Below are 19,656 nucleotides of genomic sequence, written 5' to 3'. Positions count from 1 at the left end.
ATCAAACACGATTCATAAAACAATTTCACATTTAGTATAAAATAATTAAATAAAAAAAATCTCCATTCGAGTTATCCATGCAAATCGTAACATAAATTATTTTTTCTTTAACGTTGAACAAAGAGATTTCTATATCATTGAATTGTTGCGTTTTCGTGCATTAAGTTTATCGCATTATTAACGGTAACTACAAGTTTAAGAAACTATGTTAGCAGAAGAGAAAGTGTTCAATACACGTGCGTGAATCTGAGAATGTCTAATGCAAGAATAAACGACAAATTTGTGTTAGTTTGTAGATTAGAGGACAAAATAATCAAAAGAATATTGCATTTTTATATTCGTAGCTTTCTACAGGTCTAAACAGTCTTATGTCATGGAATGGCGCGAGACATTACACCTTAATTTATATTACTACGTGTACGCTGAACTTTTGGATTAACTTTTTATACTCTAAAGATGATCATACTGCTATCGTTAATAAAAAAAAGCTGCTCTTCACTCTATTTACACTTATAATTATTTTTGTCTTTTCGAATAACAAAATATTTCATAAAATTTACCACTGATAATCGTAAGTTGTATGTCAGTATAATATTTTGATTACTCGAATCATTATTACGCAAATATTGTTTTGATTGGAAACTACCCGAAAAGAGAAAAAATTGTCGCTGCTTTTACACGCCAGTAATATCTTGCAAATTAACATCCTTTCATTTCTCGCAGCATCATCGTGATTATTACATTTTCTTATCAAACTGATTATGATAGCACCAGTAACCACTAGCTCTTTCAATATATACAGTACGATTCCTATTATACACAAGTAATCAGTTAAGAAATGTAATCTCCAAGTACGCTCGCAATTCAAACTGAATGTCGAGGTATACCGCACAGTACAATATTTTGAAAAGTATTAACATGTCTCAATTCAATGCGTGACTGTTTCGTCGCCTGAGAAACGTACGGCTATTGGCCGGATAGACCCTCGTTAAAAAAATTAGCGAACTGCCGAGGGCAAGTTTGACAGGTGCAGCGTTACCTCCAGGCAACTTTATAAATACTGTAGCTACCGCGGCGACTCCGTCCTCCGTTGGTTCGACCGCAACTGGCCTTACTTCATTGTGGAAGTTGACCACTTTGTTTCGTCTGCTTTTGCGTTGTGGTGAATTTGGACTGCATTCGCTTTGGCTCGATGGAGAACCCTACAATTAGAATCAAATTGATATTCAATCGACCTAATAATGACAGTCAAAACTCATTGTATTTAATGTTGTAAGAACTTACCTCGCGATCATATAAAATGGTAGCAGAAGCGAAGGGTCTCTTAGCCATGTGCAACATCTCGACCACGTGTCTCCTCCGAGCTCGCCTGACATCAGCCGCCTGTTTAGTTTTCCAGGCAACGACACACGCAGCCAGAAAGAGGAAAAAGCATGAGAAGAACACGGAGAAGAACACAAATAAATCGATATGCAGTTGATCTTGTCTGAAGAAAACCATGCCATACGAGGCTCGTCCATTGAACTCTGGTAAGGGTGGGTCCACAGCTCTAAGTGCAATATGAAATTTGGTCGACCCGAGGTCGTGTCTATCTTGAGGCAATGTGAGCACCAGCCGATTGGTAAGATTTCGTACAAACAGGAAGGTGTTGCGCTCGTTGATTGTTACGTAAGTTGCAAGTCCTTCGGCTTGACGTTCGACAACCGTATACTCGACACTTGGATTCCATTGCGACTCGCTACCATTTGAAGAGAAATGATATGAACTGTAAGGGTAATAGTCGACTTTCCGTTCACGCCCACGGAATGGACCATCCTCTGGCCAGATGTACTCATAGTCCTTGCGCCATTTGAACTTTTCATCGAGTTCCACCTGACAATGGAAATCAACGATATTTTTACTTTAAGCTTTTTTATTTTTAAGTAAAGCGCAACGCACTTTTTTGTATCTCTCGAAATAATAAGTTTCTCACGCTTAAGCCTCAAATTATTTAATGTGCAGATTCATTTTAAAAACTGAGAATATCGACATAATTCTAATAGTCAAAGTCAAAATCAATAAAAAATAGAAAGCAATAGAAATATTTTGAAAAAATTATATGACGTTTTTTGGTGCATCAAAAAATATCAAATAAAAGCAGTGTTCGTACAATCTGTATCATTTTTTTTCGTAAATTCTTTTGACAAATGTACCTCGCTTTCTTTCCAGAGTCGGATAAGCATTTCCATATTAATTTATTTAAAGGCAAAATAAACGTAAAGTTTTTAAAATCATTATCGTCACTGAACGTAAATGATAAAATAATCTAAATTTTACCTTTTGATAACCAGTAGTAGAATTTAAGTTGACCACAAACGTATCGTCGCGAGGACTCAGGAATAAGTCAAGTGCACCTTGAGTGACGTCAACCATAATTCTTATGTCAACATTCATAAAACGTGGCTGTACCATGTAGAAAACAGTCTGTCCGGGATTCAATGGCTTCGGTTTTACTTTGCATTCATCTAAACAAGAAATATATCGTTAGCTAGAAATAATAATTGAAATAATTAAAAAAAACACCGATTATTGAAGGAGTACAAACCGTAGGGTCCTCCAGAGAAAATGGCAAAAAGCAAAAATTAATACATATAAATCTCATAGAGATTGTCCACTTACAATGATGTGGTAATGTATTTTGTGAATATGCATGAAATGAGCAAAATTATTCAATTTTCAAGAAAATAAAAGTCTTTACTAATTGTCGATTCAAAGTTAAACAAAACAGTTTCTAATTTGACATACTGTCAATTTTTATACAAAATAATGTTTTAAGTGAATCATTGACTTGAGAATAATGACACGGTTGGTTGTACACGCGCAATAGCACATATTTACCTATTAACTTGGAATCAAAACACATTTTGTTTTCAACAGTAACAGTTTTGTAACATTGGTGGCCATTGGTCGGTGTGCCGGCGTAATTTTCTCTACACTTGCTACACTGGACCATCCAACAAGGAGTAAGACCAGAATTGCCACCCTTTGACGGACCACTGACACAAGATGATTCGCTTTCCGTGTTATTCCTGCAGTCACATTGTTCGCCTGTTACTGGATCGCAAGTAAAGCCATGTCCGTGACATTCACACCTGCCAATTCATTAAATGCAATTCTTTGCATATACTTTGCATTTACCGGATATAAAATGACTTACGGTCGACAAACATCTCTCAAATCTTCCGTTCCTCGAAAATAACCAGAAACACATTCGCCACATTTATCACCTTTCGTATTATTGGCACAATTAACACATTTTGCCTTAGCAACAGGACCTTCAACCAATTGTTTCTTCAATAACTCGATCGACATTTTGTCAATTGAATTTGGATCCTAACATAATAAAATCACGTTAATTTTGGGATAGATTTTCTTTGAATAGCTCAATCGTATTAATAATTTCAAAACTCACCGGAACCGTTTGGTTCTCATTAATGCACGTACGAGTATGCCCATTACAGTATTCAAAGCACGGTACACATTGACCATTATCCGTTGGATTTCCAACGTATAAAGGTTCGCATTTGTCACACTGACGTCCTTTCGTATTGTTATGACATTCTAAGCATTCATCGAGTTTATCGGGTCCAGCGCAGTCGCTGTGTCCGTTGCATTGGCATTGTATCGAACAATTGCTTCCAACATAACCAAAGTCGCAATGACACATATTTGGCTCGATACAGGTTCCTCTTACGCAGCCCTGAGTACACATTGGTACGCATGTTTTCCTATAAAGACCATACAAGCTTAAAAATTGACTTTTTAAGAAGGAAATGATAAAATTGATGAAACAAGATATTACCTTCCATACTCATTGTATCCGTGCGTCCTGTAATAAATATAATCCAAATATTCAATTAGGTAATTTCAAAATCAAGCATTAAATCAAAAAAGAATTATTTACATTTCAGTTTTGTATCCTTCGCCGCACATACACTCGAATCCTTCATCCAAATCGAAGCACTTTTCACTCTTTGGCGAGCACGTGTGGTGGCTATTTTCACACTCATTTTCCGGTGGACAACGTACATAATGCCACGAGAACCTTAACGATGGTATAACGTTACTTAAAGAGATCGTAACGTTGTCATGGTAATCTTCCCCATGAGATGAAACTGTCGTTGTAACGGCTGCAACGAAACGTTAATTAAAACACTAATGAAAATGACTTTTTTGTTGTTTACAAAAAACTAACAGGAATGGCACAACTTACGCATATCAAGTTGAGGATGCTGCTGGTAATAAAGCATCTCGCAAGTTCCGCCAGCAGGATGATCGAACCCTGGAGGAGCTTCCAACGAGCCTTCAGTGCAAATTCCTTGACCAGTTACGTTTGTCGAATCCAATGAACACCAACCGCAATGAGAGTGCTTCAAGCATGTGCTGCACTGCTTGAAGGCAGAGCATGGCTCCGGACAATACTCGACGTCGGTACTTCGTAAAACCAAACCGCATACCCCTCCAGCACAGTAAAGTGGTTGATATGATGGTGAAATGCACTATCAAATGTTTTAGCGAATAAATATCTTACGACAAGAGGTTTCTGATACATGATAAATAACAATCAATCGTACCTCATTCAATCTCGTAGACCACCTGCATTCTCGCCAACCCCCCTCAGCACCGGTACCTTTCAAGCAGCTTTTGCAATCTTTATGCTCCGAACATCTTTTTTCACATTGTGTACTTGTCATTTTTATACTGGATCTGTTGAAAATATCTTCGGGGACACAATTCCAATCGTAGACGGGCTCAGCTGTCAACTTCAAACCTAATTCGGCTGTAATAATGATGATACAATTATCAAATTACGTTACGCTCTTTTATTAGCTCACCAAACGTTTTATTATTATATAATCTTACACGTCTTTAAAACTTGTCTCGTCCAAACGCAATTACCCTGGCAATTTTTACATTTCTCGCAATCGCTGGCTGGACACAATCTTTCACCGCACTGATTGACATCGGTAACGAGTTTCTGCCAGTGCTTACATTTACTTTGCTCATCACACTCTTTATCAGCAGGGATACATTTGCCGTGGCAGTCGATGCACCATTTGCATACTGGCTCTCTTTCCTGGTAATATGGCCATTCGGCTAGACAATCGGTACACGTTTTGAAACTCTCGCATTTTCTACTGGACATCCAATCAGCATTGCAAAATATTCCGTTCGATCTGTGGGCTTTTGTCACGTTGACGTCACATCTACGATAAAACATTACATAAAATTATAAGATTCTGAACAACACTTCATTCAACGTGATTTATTTGAAAACTTGAGCTTACTTTTCATCACGGTGTAATGACTCCTCGTTTGAAAAGCAGTACGACGCGTTCTCTCCACTGATAGTTGTGACCGAACAGAACGAGCAACCATAGTACTTTCTGCAAGTTATCTTATCTGTCCATAAGTTACATAAATCCTCAGGTATGTGAATTAAAGTAACGTGACTTTTAATTCCCCCATCGAATCCACCAACAACGTACACCGCGTTATTTTCTGGGTCTGCGTGGGTCATCGCATGAGCGTAAGCTGGAGGAGGTGGATTCCCAATAATTTCCATATCTTTCGTTATGAGACGAATCCACAAGTTACACGAATATTTGTACGCTATCAGAGAATCGGTGGTATTGTAAGGATTTTGACGTCCGCCAAATATCACCATGTACTCGTCAGTAGTCACAGCTGAATGTAAAAAACGAGCTTGCGGCTAAAAGAAAATAGTTTTTCAATTACTGGAAACATTTTAACCAAAAATATATAATGTAACAACCATTCACGTAATAATGATTATTAAAAGCAGTCACCAAACATTTACTCCGTTTTAATAATAATTTCGAAGGCAAAATTTTTTTTTTCGAATTGTGCGAAGGGATATAAAATGTGCGATGATATTTATTTTACATTAGTATACCTTCTTCTACGAGTAATAAATTAAAGCTCACCAGTACCATTCCATCAGCAGGGTCATCGTCGAATGGCGGTAGTACGGACCACGTTTTTGTTTTGTAGTTGAGAGCATAAAGCTTATTCGATATGAAAGTTCGATTGATTGCATAAGTGTAACCGCCAAAAATATAAAAACTCTTAGATTTACTATGAAAAACAGTTGAATGCCCGTAAACGCCAAGCGGGCCATTTCCAACAGTTTGCACTACGTCCCACTTTTCCGTTTCAAGATTAAATTCCCATACTGTATCTAAATATCCGAATCTGGGACTAAAGCCACCAATTAGAACGAGACTTTCCGATTCGCCTCCATCTCTGAATAGAGTTAGCGTGTGCCCGGCCAATGGCGATGGTTCTTTTCTTGACGGCGAGTGATCGACAATCTGCATCCAATGTTGATTTTGAAGACTGAATTTCCAGAAATCGCTCAATGTATTGTTGGATAAACCTTGCACGCCTTCTTCTTTCATCGACAGTCCACCGTAAACGTATATCTGCTGCCTGCTATGTACAATTTCGGCAGCATGGAAGTATCGTCCCTGTGGCATCGATGCCTCCGATGTGGATTCTACTGTGACTGGCATCCAGGTGCTGTTTTTGGTATCGAACAATCGAATGTCGTTCAAAGGCCCGTGACTCAAAGAATAGCCTCCAAACATCCATAAACTACCACGTCTATCTGCTACCAAACTGTGCCCGAAACGTGGTAAGGTTTTACGTAAATGATCAAGTTGATCGGACAAAAACTCGCTGTTGAATAGTTCCGTAAATACCAATTGATTGTTCTGCAAAAATTAATCTCTACGTTAACTAAATCTAGTGTAATTCCCAATCTTATCATTAACAATGAATAGTAATAATATTGAGACCTTAATATTAATGGAACAATCTTGTCCTCCAAAACCTGAAGTGCACACGCAATGCCCGTAACCCTTTTCGCACACACCTTGTTTCTTGGTAGCAGAGCAATTTTTGGGACAAATTTCGATATCACAATTGATACCGACAAACCCAAGTTTGCAGAGACAATTGCCGTTCCGGCATTCGCGATTTGGAGGGCAATTGTTACACGTCATAACGACGTAACTAGCATTAAAACCTTCAACCTCGTCGAGTTGTTTGTAATGGACGGTGAGAAAACCGGATCTCGCTTCAACAGTGACAGGATAATCGGTACTTTCTGTGCAATAAACGCCCAATAATTGACTCTGATGGCTGCTCGTCGATGAAACAAAATCTGGCAAACCATCGTATACGTAAACGCTGTTTTCTTGGCAACTAACGTTAATGTCGTCGTGAATTGTAAATTGAATGACGCTCTGTACACTCGCTGTCATTGTATCGGATGAGAGACCTACGCGAAGAAAGCAAAACCATTTTACATATTTTTTTTTTCATTTCATTGCAATTTCAATATATTTTAGATTCGTTTCTTACCTGTTTTTGGACTGATAATCCACAAACATTCTCGTGTGAGTGAACCGCCGAGATGACTCTCCCATAAACTAAGTTGTGAATGACGACTGCCGAGACCTTGTTTGCCATTGCCTTCACCGCTGAGCATACCGCGAGACATGCAACCGTAGTAACACATTCCTCCGTTGCGCGGATCACCGTAGTATCCCTTTTTACACAATTCACAACGATCTCCTTCGGTGTTATCTTTGCAGAAACACGTACCCGTTTGAGGATCGCAAGTGCCAAGCTCTACATCGCCGTGTTCATTGCAGTCGCATTTTTGACAACCTAAGCTGGTTGTAGCGTTACCGTAACTACCAGCTTTGCAAACATCGCAGTAATGGCCTTCCGTCCAGTCTTGACACTCATCACACACTCCTAGAAAATATAAAATACCATTATCATCAACTTAAGTAGCCCTATAAATAGCATTTTAGTGATTTAACGTACCAGGGCCAAAAGAGCAAGTTGAGTGATTGTAGCAACCGCAATTTGTACGGCAATCGGGGCCAGTCCAACCAAGATCGCACTCACACTTGTAATCAGGAGCTTCGCTGCAGTAACCATTGACGCACTTCTCGTAGCAAGTCTTGGTGCAATTCTCTTTGCCATCACCATTGAAACCGCGTCTACACTGACAGCTGTAGCTACCGTGGGTATTGGTACATTTGGCATTTGGATGGCAATCGTGAAGACCTAAATCGCATTCATCTACATCTGGACATTGTGCGTACGCCCAACCGGATTCGTGCGCTTCCAAACTTGTATTTTGAAATTCATTAATAACCTGAAAATGAAATGAAACTATTATTTTATATATCAATTCATTGTCAAAAGAATGTGATTATTATAACTGTATCTCACCAAACTACAGTTGACGTGAGCTTGGTTGAAATCACCTTGCACACAAGCGCCGAGTATTGGGTTATCTAAACTGTAGCACCAGCCACAGCTGAGCGAGTGCAAGCAGTTTGAACAATTCGAGTGTCGGCTACAACTCTTACACTGATCATCGCCAGTAAGGGAGGAACTTCCGCGTGTAGTAACACCCATGAGACCAGCTTGATCGGTCCACTCGCGACACAGACCAAATTGGTATTCAGACGTGTACACAGAGAAAGAGAAGCACTCTTGTGTAGCTTCACACCATACGCAACGTCCACGTTCAATCAGACATTGCGTACAATTGGAACGTTGTCTACAGGGAACTGGACACTGATCAATACTGACTACTGCGTCGGGCATGCGACCTATTCTAGCACAACGAGCTTCTTCTGTCCACCTTTAATTTAATTATAATGCTTGACGTAATTAGGTAATCAAATTAGACTTAATAAAAGATAATAATTGTGCACGGAGAACGTACCATTCGCAGATATTAGTACTGACACAAGACTCACAAGAGATGTAATTGGAGCAGTTGGCACAAGTCGTTGGATTGATTGTCAGATAATGCCACTCCTGTATAACCTTGCCATTCTCGTCCCACTCGATATCTGCCACGCAACTCTCGGTTTCATTCACTGCTCGCGATAAGCATCTGTATTGCGGACAAGATAGAAGTAATTGCATACAATGAAAATAATTATATATATAATATCAAAAATAGAAAAATGGAATTACTTATTGTTGATGTCACACCAACCACACGCAGCATCCGTGAGACAATGCAGACAATTTCCGTATTGCTCGCACGTGCCGTTTTGGTATGGCTCGAGATATTCGAAGGTGAATACTTTAGGATTCTCAGTGCGACGACTGTGCATTATTTCCATCTTACTTGAGTGCGCGTAACTAGCCGTTACCATTCTTCTCGACTCGAAGTTCATAAGATATCTTCCTGGTACAAAAGTAACGTAGCTCGATAAGAACGAATCTGGACCTGTGCGCAATGGTATGCACTGTGATGTTTCTGCCGTGAGATTTGCTACAACCATCTGTAAAATATTTAAATGTTCAGAATTTATCTTTGTGATAGTAATATTCAAATCAATTACAAAGCCTACCAGATTGTGCGTCATGTTGTTTCCCGAGACGTGAAGAGTAGCGGTATTATAGCTAACGCAGATTTTCAACAATTCCATTTTACCATCCCAGATATTATTAGGCAGTCTCAAGAATCCAATCAATTTAGCAACCATCTCACCACCCCTACCCGACTCTACTTTCGCACCTTGAGTCGATGGCACGTTAAAATCCACTGTCGTTGCGTTAACAATCATTACAGAATCTGGCTGCGAAAAATTCACTGGTGGATTGTATTTCAAGAACGTCAAGCCAGGTCTTCTGTCCATTTCACGACACTCATCAACTCGCGTTATCTCCGTGCCTTTCGTACCCCACCAACCGGGAATCTGCGATGGTGTGTCGTCGCGTAACCCACATACTCCATAATTATCATCTTTATGGTGACAGCGTGCATTTTGAACGCACCACGTGCAAGTGCCTAAGTTAAATTTATTAGATACAGAACTACGACCGCGTGAATTTGTACCCCAGCCACCACCTGGTTGACCGTGGATTAAACATGAATGACAATCGCCAAGGGCTGGGCATACTCCTGGACAACGAGTTGTTTGCAGATTGGTCGTACAGTTGCTAACGACGGTGCGACCGTAGCAGTTCTAAATAGAATGTTTTTTATTAGTAATAAATAATGCCGCTGTTTGAAATATTGAAAAAACATACCTCATCTGCAGAACACCATCCACATTCGGGATTAGCAGCACATTCAACGAGACTTTTGTGTCGAGAACAGTAATGTTCGGGTTCCATCACGTCACCATCACCCGGCGCAAGCATAGGAGGTAGAGTGTAAGCAAGCAGGTCCGCATTGACATTGCCGTGATAACCACCGACTAGTAACAATGTATTTCCAGCTCGAACGTCCGATGCATGAGCAAATACCCCTTGTTGTTTTGGATATTGTGAATCTAGTAAAAGTAATGATAAATTAAATATGTCGTAAAAAAAGCAACACCGATAAAACACGCGACATTTTGATGAGCTCACCTTTGTCACTGATATTCAAAACGTCATGGCTCACCCAGGCATGACAGCCTAAGTGATACAAATACATTTGGTTGTCATAACAAATTTCTTCCTTGTTATGTCTGTGCGAGTAGCCGCCGAATACCACTAAATAATTACCTGTATCGATAATACATTTGTTTTAGAATAAATTTCAAGACATTAATTTATGGTTTCATAGGATTAATAACGTTTTATCTATCGTACCGATGATGTTACAAGTATGAAATGCACGTTCTCGGGGAACGTAAGTGTCTCGTAAATGTGCTCTTGGGTAATGAATTTCTGACCATACTCTTCTGTTAAGTTGAAAAACGAACATTCTGTCGGATAATTTGCTGAATCGAGCTACACTAGCAACTACACCGCCGTATACGAGCAAGGAATTCGTAGCTTTGTGATAAACGGTCGAATGAGCCACGACTCTAACGTCTAATTCTTTACCACCTCTTGGCCGGACTTCGTGCCATTTTTCAGTACTTGCTGTTGAATCAGCTGTTAAATAGATTCAATATTTAGTTGATGATAAATAAATACAATTAAGCTTACGAAAATTAACTCACTCAAATTTAATTTTATCCTATACAAGCTTGAAGAAAATTCTCCGTCTACAGTGCTACCTCCAAATAAATAAATGTATTCTTCGGCTAACGTAAGCGTATGGCGGGTGAGTCTTGGAGGGTAGAATGGTGAATTTTTAGCACGCAACGTCCATGATGTTTTGTTTATGTTGTAATACCACAGTTCATTAGAAAGAGATCCGTCCTCTACTTTGCCACCGTAGATCACGAAACCACCTATTGACGATTGAAACTTTAAGAAGTACAATCCGAAATTACTTTTTAAGAATCATACTAAATTAAATGTACCTTGATATTTACATGCTGCATGCCCATATCTCGGAGAAGGTTTAATAAATTCCTCAACGTTTGGTTCTGTGACGTCATCATTCACAGTGAACTGAGTTGTGATTTGAGGTTCCAATATATCTTGCAAAAAAGCATTCTCTTCCATGGGTGTTTCTAGAACTCGATCTTCCCAATCATGGCTTTCATCAATACTAGTAATATGTCGCTGTTTATAATGTACATCATTATCTGAGCTCCTTCTATGTCTGAAATTGCAATATAATTGAACAATGTATGAATAAAATTGTTCCACAAGTACGTTGTCAATTTTAACTGACGAATAATTACCTTGTATGCGTCAACGGTCTAATTCTTCTCGTGTGTTTCTTTCTCTCTTGATTGTCAGCAGTGTCATTATTTCTTATTACATGTTGTTGCAATTTTCTATCTCTATCTTTATGGTCAACTGGTTTTGGTTCTCGCCAGCCATACTGAATGCCTTCGTGACTCTTATCCCGATGAGGAGACGTGTTATTTTCCTTGAAATTTAATAGCGAATATCTTGCCAGTAATTTCCAGAATATCGACGTTGGAAGTCCGTATTGTTCATGGGCTCCTGCTCCAATGTTTTCCAATTCGCTAGCAATCAACATTGGATCTAAATATTCCGCAGCGGAAGATCCTTCTAAAAAATTTTAAAATTAATAAGCATCTGGTCAAAGACTGAATGGCAAATATAAGATTTTTTCATATTGTATCTTACCTAAGACTGTACCATAATCGTCTTCCCACTGACTTACAGAAAAGCGATAAATCTCCAAGTCGCTTAATATGTAATTGAGATTATACCCTCCAAAAACGTATATGGAATCAGATTCACTTATGTAAACAGCAGTATGTGCAGCTCTAGGGGTCATTCCACTTTCGGAATGTGCAAGCCAGTGCCACCTAAAAATTAATAAAAAAAGCAGTCATCTTTTCTATTTTCGGTGTGGATATATTATATTTTAAATTTACAGACCTATTTCCTTCAGGATGAGTTTTATGGAGTGAACACGACTGTCCAGAGTATCCATTGTGACATTGACATTGTTTTAGTCCACAAATTCCTCCTGTACCACAATTGTTTGGACATAGTGGTCTTGCACAGTCTTTTCCACCCCAATCATTTTCACAAAAACATGTATTATTTATACATTTTCCATGATTTGTACAATTATTTGGACAATCCGTAACAGAAAACTCAGCATGAAAACCATCCAAGACATAATTAGTATCACTATACAATAAAATTAACATCTGCAAAATAAACAATGTTTTTCATTATTGTTTCTCTGAGATGAGTTCTAAAAATATTTATAGTTAAAAAAAATATACTAACAAATCCAGACAAGGCTGTTACTTGTTGGGGCTCTGTTTTGCCACTAAAACTGCCCAGTAGTGGAGATCTAAATGAATCTCCATCGTAAACAAATACGTAATCATAGCTGCATTCTGTACCCATTGTTCGGAAACTCAAAGTAATGAATTGACGACTGCTGTTGGCTGTATAAGAGATTTGTTAGTTTTGTAGTTATTAACCCTAATCAGCAAAGTACAGATGATGAATTACCTTTGATCAGCCATTCGCAGTGCGAATCCTGTGTGTAATTTGAGCCCTTGGGTCCATCGCTGATCGCACCCCATGATTCTGTGAAAATTTTTCTGGTTTTGTCGCATGGTATTTGCTTGGCTGACACCTGCGGGGCTAATAATGTGCCCCTCAGAAGGCAGCTCCAAGTTAAGATCCATAGCGCTAGGGTTGCCACCAAACCCATTACACTGACTCCAAAGATGATGTGTCACACGAGAGGACAATAGTCATCCCGTTAACTCTGAAGAAAATGTGTTTTCTTTTATCTATATTGGCAAAAATATCATTTTTATGATTTTAAGATAAAAAAGTCCTCTTAATATCAGTAATTTCTAGCTATGTACAAGTAAATATTTGCTCAAATTCTGTTAAAGCAACATTCTCAATTGTTCTGGTAAATTCATATTGTGCAACTTATCAAAGGTATTGTGTAAGAGTCCAGCCAATTGTTGTACATTCAAGATCATTTAAAAAACAACATAAGAAAAATGGATAGGAATAATTATAAATTGCCATGCATTTTGTATAATGAATTGGATTTTTTCAAATAATACTTGGATCAAATAGCAAAGAACAAGGTCATCACAAGTCTGAGCAGTGCATTTTCTGATTATAAACATAAAGTACTGTGCATCTATTCTAGTCAGTGACCATAGAATCATCTTGCAACTCTCATCAAAACTCCGAGTGAAAGAAAATTAGCTCTGAAGGCAAAATAAAGCGACACACGCTGCACACAACACACAGGCCAAGGATAAACAACACAAAAACCTCGGCGATGCACTAAAAACCCAATTAGCATGCTAGCGAAACGAGCGCATAAATCACTGACACATTCACCGCTGCGGCTTCTGGCTGCTATTCCCGAACACCTTGGATGATCCCCGTAAGAAGAACGTGCAGCAGTTCATAATAATAAGAGATGTGCAGACGATCCTTTCTAGGTGTGCAAAGTAACTCTCGACCTGATAACAGCCATGCGAACAGCAGGGACCTTATACAAGTTGTTTGCTGTATGCGATCGCGAATCACTTTTTTCCATCCGCGCCTATCTTTCGACGTTGCTTGCCAGGCTTTGCATCATTTGCGTATGCGAATCGCGAGAGTGAGACAGGGAGGAGAACACGAACACAGCTTGGTGCGGTACTCTGTCTTTACTGCGCCTATTATAGGCTGCTCCTTCAAAACATACGATACACATCTCTGCTTTGTTATTGTCCTGAGATTATCTGATTTTTTTGTTTTTTTTTTGTTTTCTAATTTTAATTATAAGAGAAGAAATTGTGATTAAGCCACGTTAATTTGGAGTGAAATATTTTTGCGAATGAAACGTAATATTTATTTGGAAAAATCTTGGGTTTACCATTTTACTATTTAGGGCACTTTATCTTCTTGATCCGTTACTGTACGTTGACGATTGCAATGTAGTGGAATATATAATCGCTGTCAATGTATGTATAGGTATATATCCAATATTGAGTATCAGTTCTTTACGTTATTCTACGAGCAAAATTTGAAATGAAATAAAGAAATAATATTTGATTGAGCTAAAAAATTTGTGAAACGCCATAAAAATTGAAATTAGTTGTTGAAGTTCACTTTAAAAACTTAAAAATAGTAAGCGTTCTCACTGACTGTATCGCCAATGTTTATGTGATTTCAATTGTTATATATTCTAACAGAATATGAATACAAAATCATTAGTTCGAATATCAACAGGTTTTTAAAGCATGCGGAGAAGCAAAGTACGAAGTGTCATAGATCGACTATCATTTTTTTATGACAAATAAAAGTTAACATTGTATGAATTTGTGAAAAGAATTTTAATTTCTGGTAGGTTATATTTTGAATTATTATTTACCAAACTTTGGAAACTAAAAATTGTTTTATTTCTAGATTTAACATTGTATGAATTTGTGAAAAGAGTTTTTATTTCTGGTAGGTTATGTTTTGAATTATCATTATTTATCAAACTTTGGAAACTAAAAACTGTTTTATTTTTAGATTGCAAACTGAAATTTAAAAAATATTTTTAACAATGTCTCATCGTCATAGAGGTTCTGAGTCTCGACATGGGTATTCGTGGAGAAGTGAAAGATCAGGTAGAAATGATTCTAATATACAAAATTACTTTTTAAAAGAAATTGATACATATTTGATGATTTATTTTGTTTTACCTGTGATAAGAGATGAATTAAAAAATTATATTAAAATTTTTTATGAATAGGAGGATTCAGTCAAGACTCTCATGGTTCAGAAATGTCCTCTGGTCATTCTTACAGAGGTAGTCGAGGTGGTCGAGGTGGTCGAGGTGGCCATTCCCCATGGTTGAAAGGAAAGGAAATTGGCCTTTATTATAAAAATAAGCAAGCAAAGAAAGAGAAAGCTGAAGATAAAAAAAGAGAAACATTGCCAATCAAATTAAAATCCCATACAGAAAGAAAAATTAGAAATTTGATTGAAATTCCAGAAAGACCATTTAATAAAAGCTTTAACATTAAACAAGAGGATGAACAAAAATACTTTGAATCTAGATATAATCACATTAATGACTCCCAGTTTAAAAGAAAATTTTTGAATATCATTAAAGGAAATTTACAAGACAATCTAAATAAAGCTCTAATTTCAGCACCCAAATTACGAAGGGATGAGAACGTAGATATCAAATTATTAGATGAATTAAATAGACAAAAATCTACTAATCAATATAGGAAAATGCTTGAATTTCGAAAAAAGCTACCAGCATATGAAAAGCAAAAAGAAATCTTAGATTTAATTAAGCATAATCAAGTTATACTTATTAGTGGAGAAACAGGTAACAATATGTTACTCTACATACTTTATAAAGATAAATGATAAAACTTTCATTTTCTTGTAAACTCTTAGGTTGTGGGAAAACAACACAAGTAGCTCAATTCATACTAGATTATGAAATTGAATGTGGTAGAGGTAGTACAACATGCATTGCTTGTACGCAGCCAAGGAGGTTATCAGCAATATCAGTTGCTGAGAGAGTTGCAGCTGAAAGAGCTGATCATTTAGGCAGTTCAGTAGGATTTCACATTCGATTAGAAAAGTGAGTTGATTGGAATATGCAAATAGTTGCTTTAATTTGCACAATCATTGCTCCAGACTGAATACTAAGCATAATTCATATTTATGAGAATATTATTCAGTTTATAAATATTTAGGTGTATCATTAATTAATCTATCAATTTTTATATAAAAACAGAGTACCAGCTAGACCTTATGGAAGTATTTCATTTTGTACCACTGGAATGTTATTACAATTCATGCAAATGGATCCAGCTCTTAGAAATTATTCACATATTATTTTAGATGAAATTCACGAAAGAAGTACTCAGAGTGATTTCATAATAACTTTATTAAAACAAATTATTCCTAGGGTAATTATCTTTCAATTATTTTATCAGAATTAAAATAATTAAATAATAATTAACATTGATTTTATTAAAATTTTGGATTTTTTATAGAGGCCTGATTTAAAAGTTATTTTGATGAGTGCCACATTAAATTCTGAACAGTTTTCCAAATACTATGCCAATTGTCCAACGATTCATATACCTGGATTTACTTATCCTGTCGAAGAATTTTATTTAGAGGATGTTATTGCTTTAACGAAGTATGTTATTATTGATTTTCTTTCTAATCATTTATGCAGATCAAAAAATACAAACTAATATTGGTCGATTAGGTTTCAATTTCCGGAATCCGTAGCGCCAAGTCAAAAAAAGAAACATTCAAAGAAACGTAGAGCCGCTATAGAGAAATTCAATGAATTTGAAGAGATGATTGGACCATACGTGCGTCATTTGGAATATTTGGTTAGTTTCAGATACATACACTGCAAAGTTATCCATTGAGAATTTATTTTTATTAATAATTATATCGTTGGACTATAACTATGCTTATTTGCAGAAAAATTATCCAGAATATGTGTTACAGCAAATAAAAAATCCAAAGAGTGAAGAATTATCATTAGATCTCATTTTAGAACTAACAAAGTATATTTGTTTAACAAAAAGTCCTGGGGCGATATTGATTTTTTTACCTGGCTCGCAAGATATTTCAAAACTAAATAGGATGATGATAGACAGCCCCAGTTTTCCGTCAAGTAAATAATTTTGTAAAACAAATAATAAATATTAAAACATTGTTAATTAATGTTCTTTACAGTTTCTTTTATTTTTTGTTGTTAGATAAATCTGTTATTTATCCATTACATTCAAGAATGCCGACTGCCGATCAAAAATATATTTTTATAGTGCCACCGCCTGATGTTCGTAAAATAATAATTGCAACAACGATCGCTGAAACTTCAATCACGATTGAAGATGTTGTATATGTTATCGATTGTGGTAAAACAAAACTATCAAACTTTGATGTAGAAAATAACATGCAAACACTAGATGCCGAATGGGTGAGCGAGGCTAATGCAAAACAACGCAAAGGACGAGCTGGCAGGTAATTTTTCATGTTGATCCAATGACGATGTGAAACTGTGAGTAATTAAAAATAATAATTTTTTTTTTAGGGTACAGCCTGGAATATGTTACCATTTATATACGAAAGCTCGTGGAAATGCATTCGATCGTTATCCATTGCCAGAAATGCTTAGAACTCGTTTAGAAGAAGTCATCTTGCAAGTAAAAATCTTACAAATAGGAAAAGCAGCAGAATTTTTGTCTACAGTTATGGATCCACCGAATCCGAAAGCAATATCACTATCTTTAGATTTATTGTTGCAATTGAATGCCCTCGACGAGACGGAAAATTTGACCCCATTAGGTTATCATTTGGCACATTTACCTCTGGATCCTCGAACAGGTACGATCGGTATTTTTTTAATTTTGTAATTTCACGCTCAATAATCTCGGGCATAATATTCTTTGACAGGAAAGATGATTTTATGGGCAGCCATGTTTTCATGCATCGAGCCAATTTTCGCGATTGCGGCAAGTTTATCATTCAAAGACGCGTTTTACTGTCCTCTGGGCAAAGAGGAGGAAGCACGTCGGAAGAAATTGGAGCTCGGCCTGAATCAGTTCAGTGACCACATAGCCTTGGCGGAAGCCTTGCATCGCTTCGAGGAACTAAACTATCGCGGTGGCGCATACTACTTCTGCCGCGAGTATTTTCTCTCCTATAATACGCTCAAATTATTGTCAGACATGAAACAGCAGTTCGCTCGCTATTTGTGTGAAATGAAGTTTTTGCGCAACGACAATCCGCGAGACGATTCAGCCAACAGGAACTCGCATAATAAGTCGCTCATTAAGGCGATCGTCTGCGCTGGATTGTATCCAAATGTAGCTATCGTGAAGTAAGCTATTTTATAATTCATCATCGATCAAGCGCGCGCGTTCTGGATTTGTTTTCTTTTTTGTACATTCTATTGTGTGCTTCTAGGCGAGCTTCACCGAGAAGTGGTGTCAAAGCTATAACCACAGAAAAAGAATTGGTGAAAGTACACCCAGCAAGTATCAATGAAAAAGTATATTCCTTTCCTAGTCCGTATTTAACTTATTTTTTAAAAAGAAAATCTACGGGTATCTATTTATTCGACACGACGAGTGTTAGTCCCGTAGCCTTACTCTTTGCATCTCCGACTAGCTTTTTAGGTTTGTATGACGGATGAATTTCTTTTATTACATCTTATTTAACGGAAAAATGTGTTGATTACAGATGATAAACGCGGCAAAAGTGTCATTACTGTGGCTAATAATTTATCTTTTGTATGTGAGCATGGTACCGCTCAAATAATCCAGGTATTAATAACAGATACTCTTTTGAATGAGAGCGATTTAAAATATAAAATGCTGAAAATTCGTTTCTATTTATTTTTTAGAAGCTGCACAAACAACTGGATAGTTTGTTGGAACATAAAATCACTCATCCGGGAATGATAACTTGGAACGGGCATGAAGGAAACATCTTGAAGTAAATAAACAAATCAATCGCTATACCAAACAGAATAAAATTCGTTTATACTAATGAATCGTTCTCTCTTCTAGCGCTATAATTGAGCTATTATCGGAAGGCGACGAAAATCTAGGCTTGGACTCGGGTCGCTACCACGACTGGGAAGATTTCGATGAGGACTGCCTAGATTACGATGACTAATTATCATATATCGCTCATCGCATGTACACGTGTACACACACACACACACATAAATACATACACGCACGCACGCACGCACGCACGCACGCACGTACGCACGCACACACACCCACACTCACGCATATGGGTGTGTGTGCGTGTGTGTGATGTGCGTGTGTATGTGTGTGAATGACGAGTTGTTCTTTCACACATGCTCTGCCTTGACGCTTACTGCTCGGTTTTTTTTCTCTTTCTTGTTCTTTAAATGACTATTATTAGCATAATTGTGAAACGCAGTGTCGGACGAAGCTCTCTAACTGCTGTTACAAGTAAGGTTCTGTATATATACTAGTGAAAAGAAAAAGCGGGTTTACAAAATAATAAATTATTGAAAAACAATTTTCTAAGAAAAAGCAGTTTTTCTTTTGCATTTATCAGCGATATATAACAAATATCTTTTTTCCGCAATGTTCTTATGACCTATAACAGAGCAACGATTACCTCAGTAAATCACTTTAGCGAACGATATACACCCAAGTCGTAAATCGTCTTATTGTTACTGTTGTCATTATA

General features: G+C 37.2%; 2 protein-coding genes across 9 annotated transcripts; one reads left to right on the top strand and one right to left on the bottom strand.

Moving 5' to 3' along the window:
* Positions 1-918: 918 nt before the first annotated feature.
* Positions 919-14,191, bottom strand: LOC131674263 (multiple epidermal growth factor-like domains protein 8). Of its 5 annotated transcripts, none has more exons than XM_058952820.1 (31): positions 13,793-14,184; positions 12,940-13,201; positions 12,709-12,872; positions 12,349-12,626; positions 12,091-12,275; positions 11,676-12,012; positions 11,349-11,593; positions 11,043-11,276; positions 10,687-10,974; positions 10,462-10,599; positions 10,138-10,382; positions 9,456-10,073; positions 9,073-9,386; positions 8,816-8,989; positions 8,314-8,731; positions 7,900-8,236; positions 7,429-7,827; positions 6,861-7,345; positions 5,988-6,776; positions 5,328-5,752; positions 4,903-5,246; positions 4,614-4,819; positions 4,253-4,538; positions 3,944-4,169; positions 3,842-3,868; positions 3,452-3,767; positions 3,197-3,372; positions 2,878-3,131; positions 2,317-2,504; positions 1,285-1,872; positions 919-1,202 (listed from the first exon to the last, which is right to left on the bottom strand). In XM_058952820.1, exons 2-31 carry the CDS (start codon positions 13,142-13,144, stop codon positions 924-926), a joined length of 9,168 nt encoding a protein of 3,055 aa, XP_058808803.1. In that variant the 5' UTR covers positions 13,145-13,201; positions 13,793-14,184; the 3' UTR covers positions 919-923. The 5 variants fall into 5 exon arrangements, with proteins under 5 accessions (XP_058808803.1, XP_058808804.1, XP_058808802.1 ...); XM_058952821.1 differs by having other exon boundaries at positions 12,940-13,226; positions 13,926-14,184; XM_058952819.1 differs by having other exon boundaries at positions 12,940-13,226; positions 13,793-14,183.
* A 261-nt stretch (positions 14,192-14,452) lies between these two features.
* On the top strand, positions 14,453-19,474 carry LOC131674264 (ATP-dependent DNA/RNA helicase DHX36). 4 transcript variants are annotated; one of them, XM_058952826.1, is made up of 17 exons: positions 14,453-14,613; positions 14,680-14,793; positions 14,857-14,898; positions 14,965-15,062; positions 15,188-15,775; positions 15,847-16,036; positions 16,193-16,367; positions 16,455-16,603; positions 16,676-16,805; positions 16,900-17,095; positions 17,181-17,445; positions 17,516-17,808; positions 17,878-18,304; positions 18,391-18,602; positions 18,667-18,749; positions 18,830-18,921; positions 18,996-19,474. In XM_058952826.1, exons 4-17 carry the CDS (start codon positions 14,999-15,001, stop codon positions 19,102-19,104), a joined length of 2,973 nt encoding a protein of 990 aa, XP_058808809.1. In that variant the 5' UTR covers positions 14,453-14,613; positions 14,680-14,793; positions 14,857-14,898; positions 14,965-14,998; the 3' UTR covers positions 19,105-19,474. The 4 variants fall into 4 exon arrangements, with proteins under 4 accessions (XP_058808809.1, XP_058808808.1, XP_058808810.1 ...); XM_058952827.1 differs by having other exon boundaries at positions 14,454-14,577; XM_058952825.1 differs by having other exon boundaries at positions 14,453-14,793.
* The last annotated feature ends 182 nt before the right edge of the window (positions 19,475-19,656 follow it).

Source organism: Phymastichus coffea, unplaced genomic scaffold (genome assembly GCF_024137745.1).
Source record: "Phymastichus coffea isolate CEN01 unplaced genomic scaffold, Cenicafe_Pcof_1.1 PCOF00223, whole genome shotgun sequence".
NCBI classification, from domain to species: Eukaryota; Metazoa; Arthropoda; class Insecta; order Hymenoptera; family Eulophidae; genus Phymastichus; species Phymastichus coffea.
Note: the sequence above shows the minus strand (reverse complement) of the source record. Positions and strands in the feature narration are given on the sequence as shown.

Excerpts from the sequence above, each read along its gene's own strand:
- LOC131674263 (XM_058952820.1), bottom strand. The coding sequence starts at position 13,144 with ATGGGTTTGGTGGCAACCCTAGCGCTATGGATCTTAACTTGGAGCTGC. Across the intron at positions 8,732-8,815 it reads AGTACTAATATCTGCGAATG|GTGGACAGAAGAAGCTCGTT; the intron begins GTACGTTCTCCG and ends ATTAAATTAAAG. Across the intron at positions 3,132-3,196 it reads TTGAGAGATGTTTGTCGACC|GTGTGAATGTCACGGACATG; the intron begins GTAAGTCATTTT and ends ATGAATTGGCAG.
- LOC131674264 (XM_058952826.1), top strand. The coding sequence starts at position 14,999 with ATGTCTCATCGTCATAGAGGTTCTGAGTCTCGACATGGGTATTCGTGG. Across the intron at positions 15,776-15,846 it reads ACTTATTAGTGGAGAAACAG|GTTGTGGGAAAACAACACAA; the intron begins GTAACAATATGT and ends GTAAACTCTTAG. Across the intron at positions 16,037-16,192 it reads TTTCACATTCGATTAGAAAA|AGTACCAGCTAGACCTTATG; the intron begins GTGAGTTGATTG and ends ATATAAAAACAG.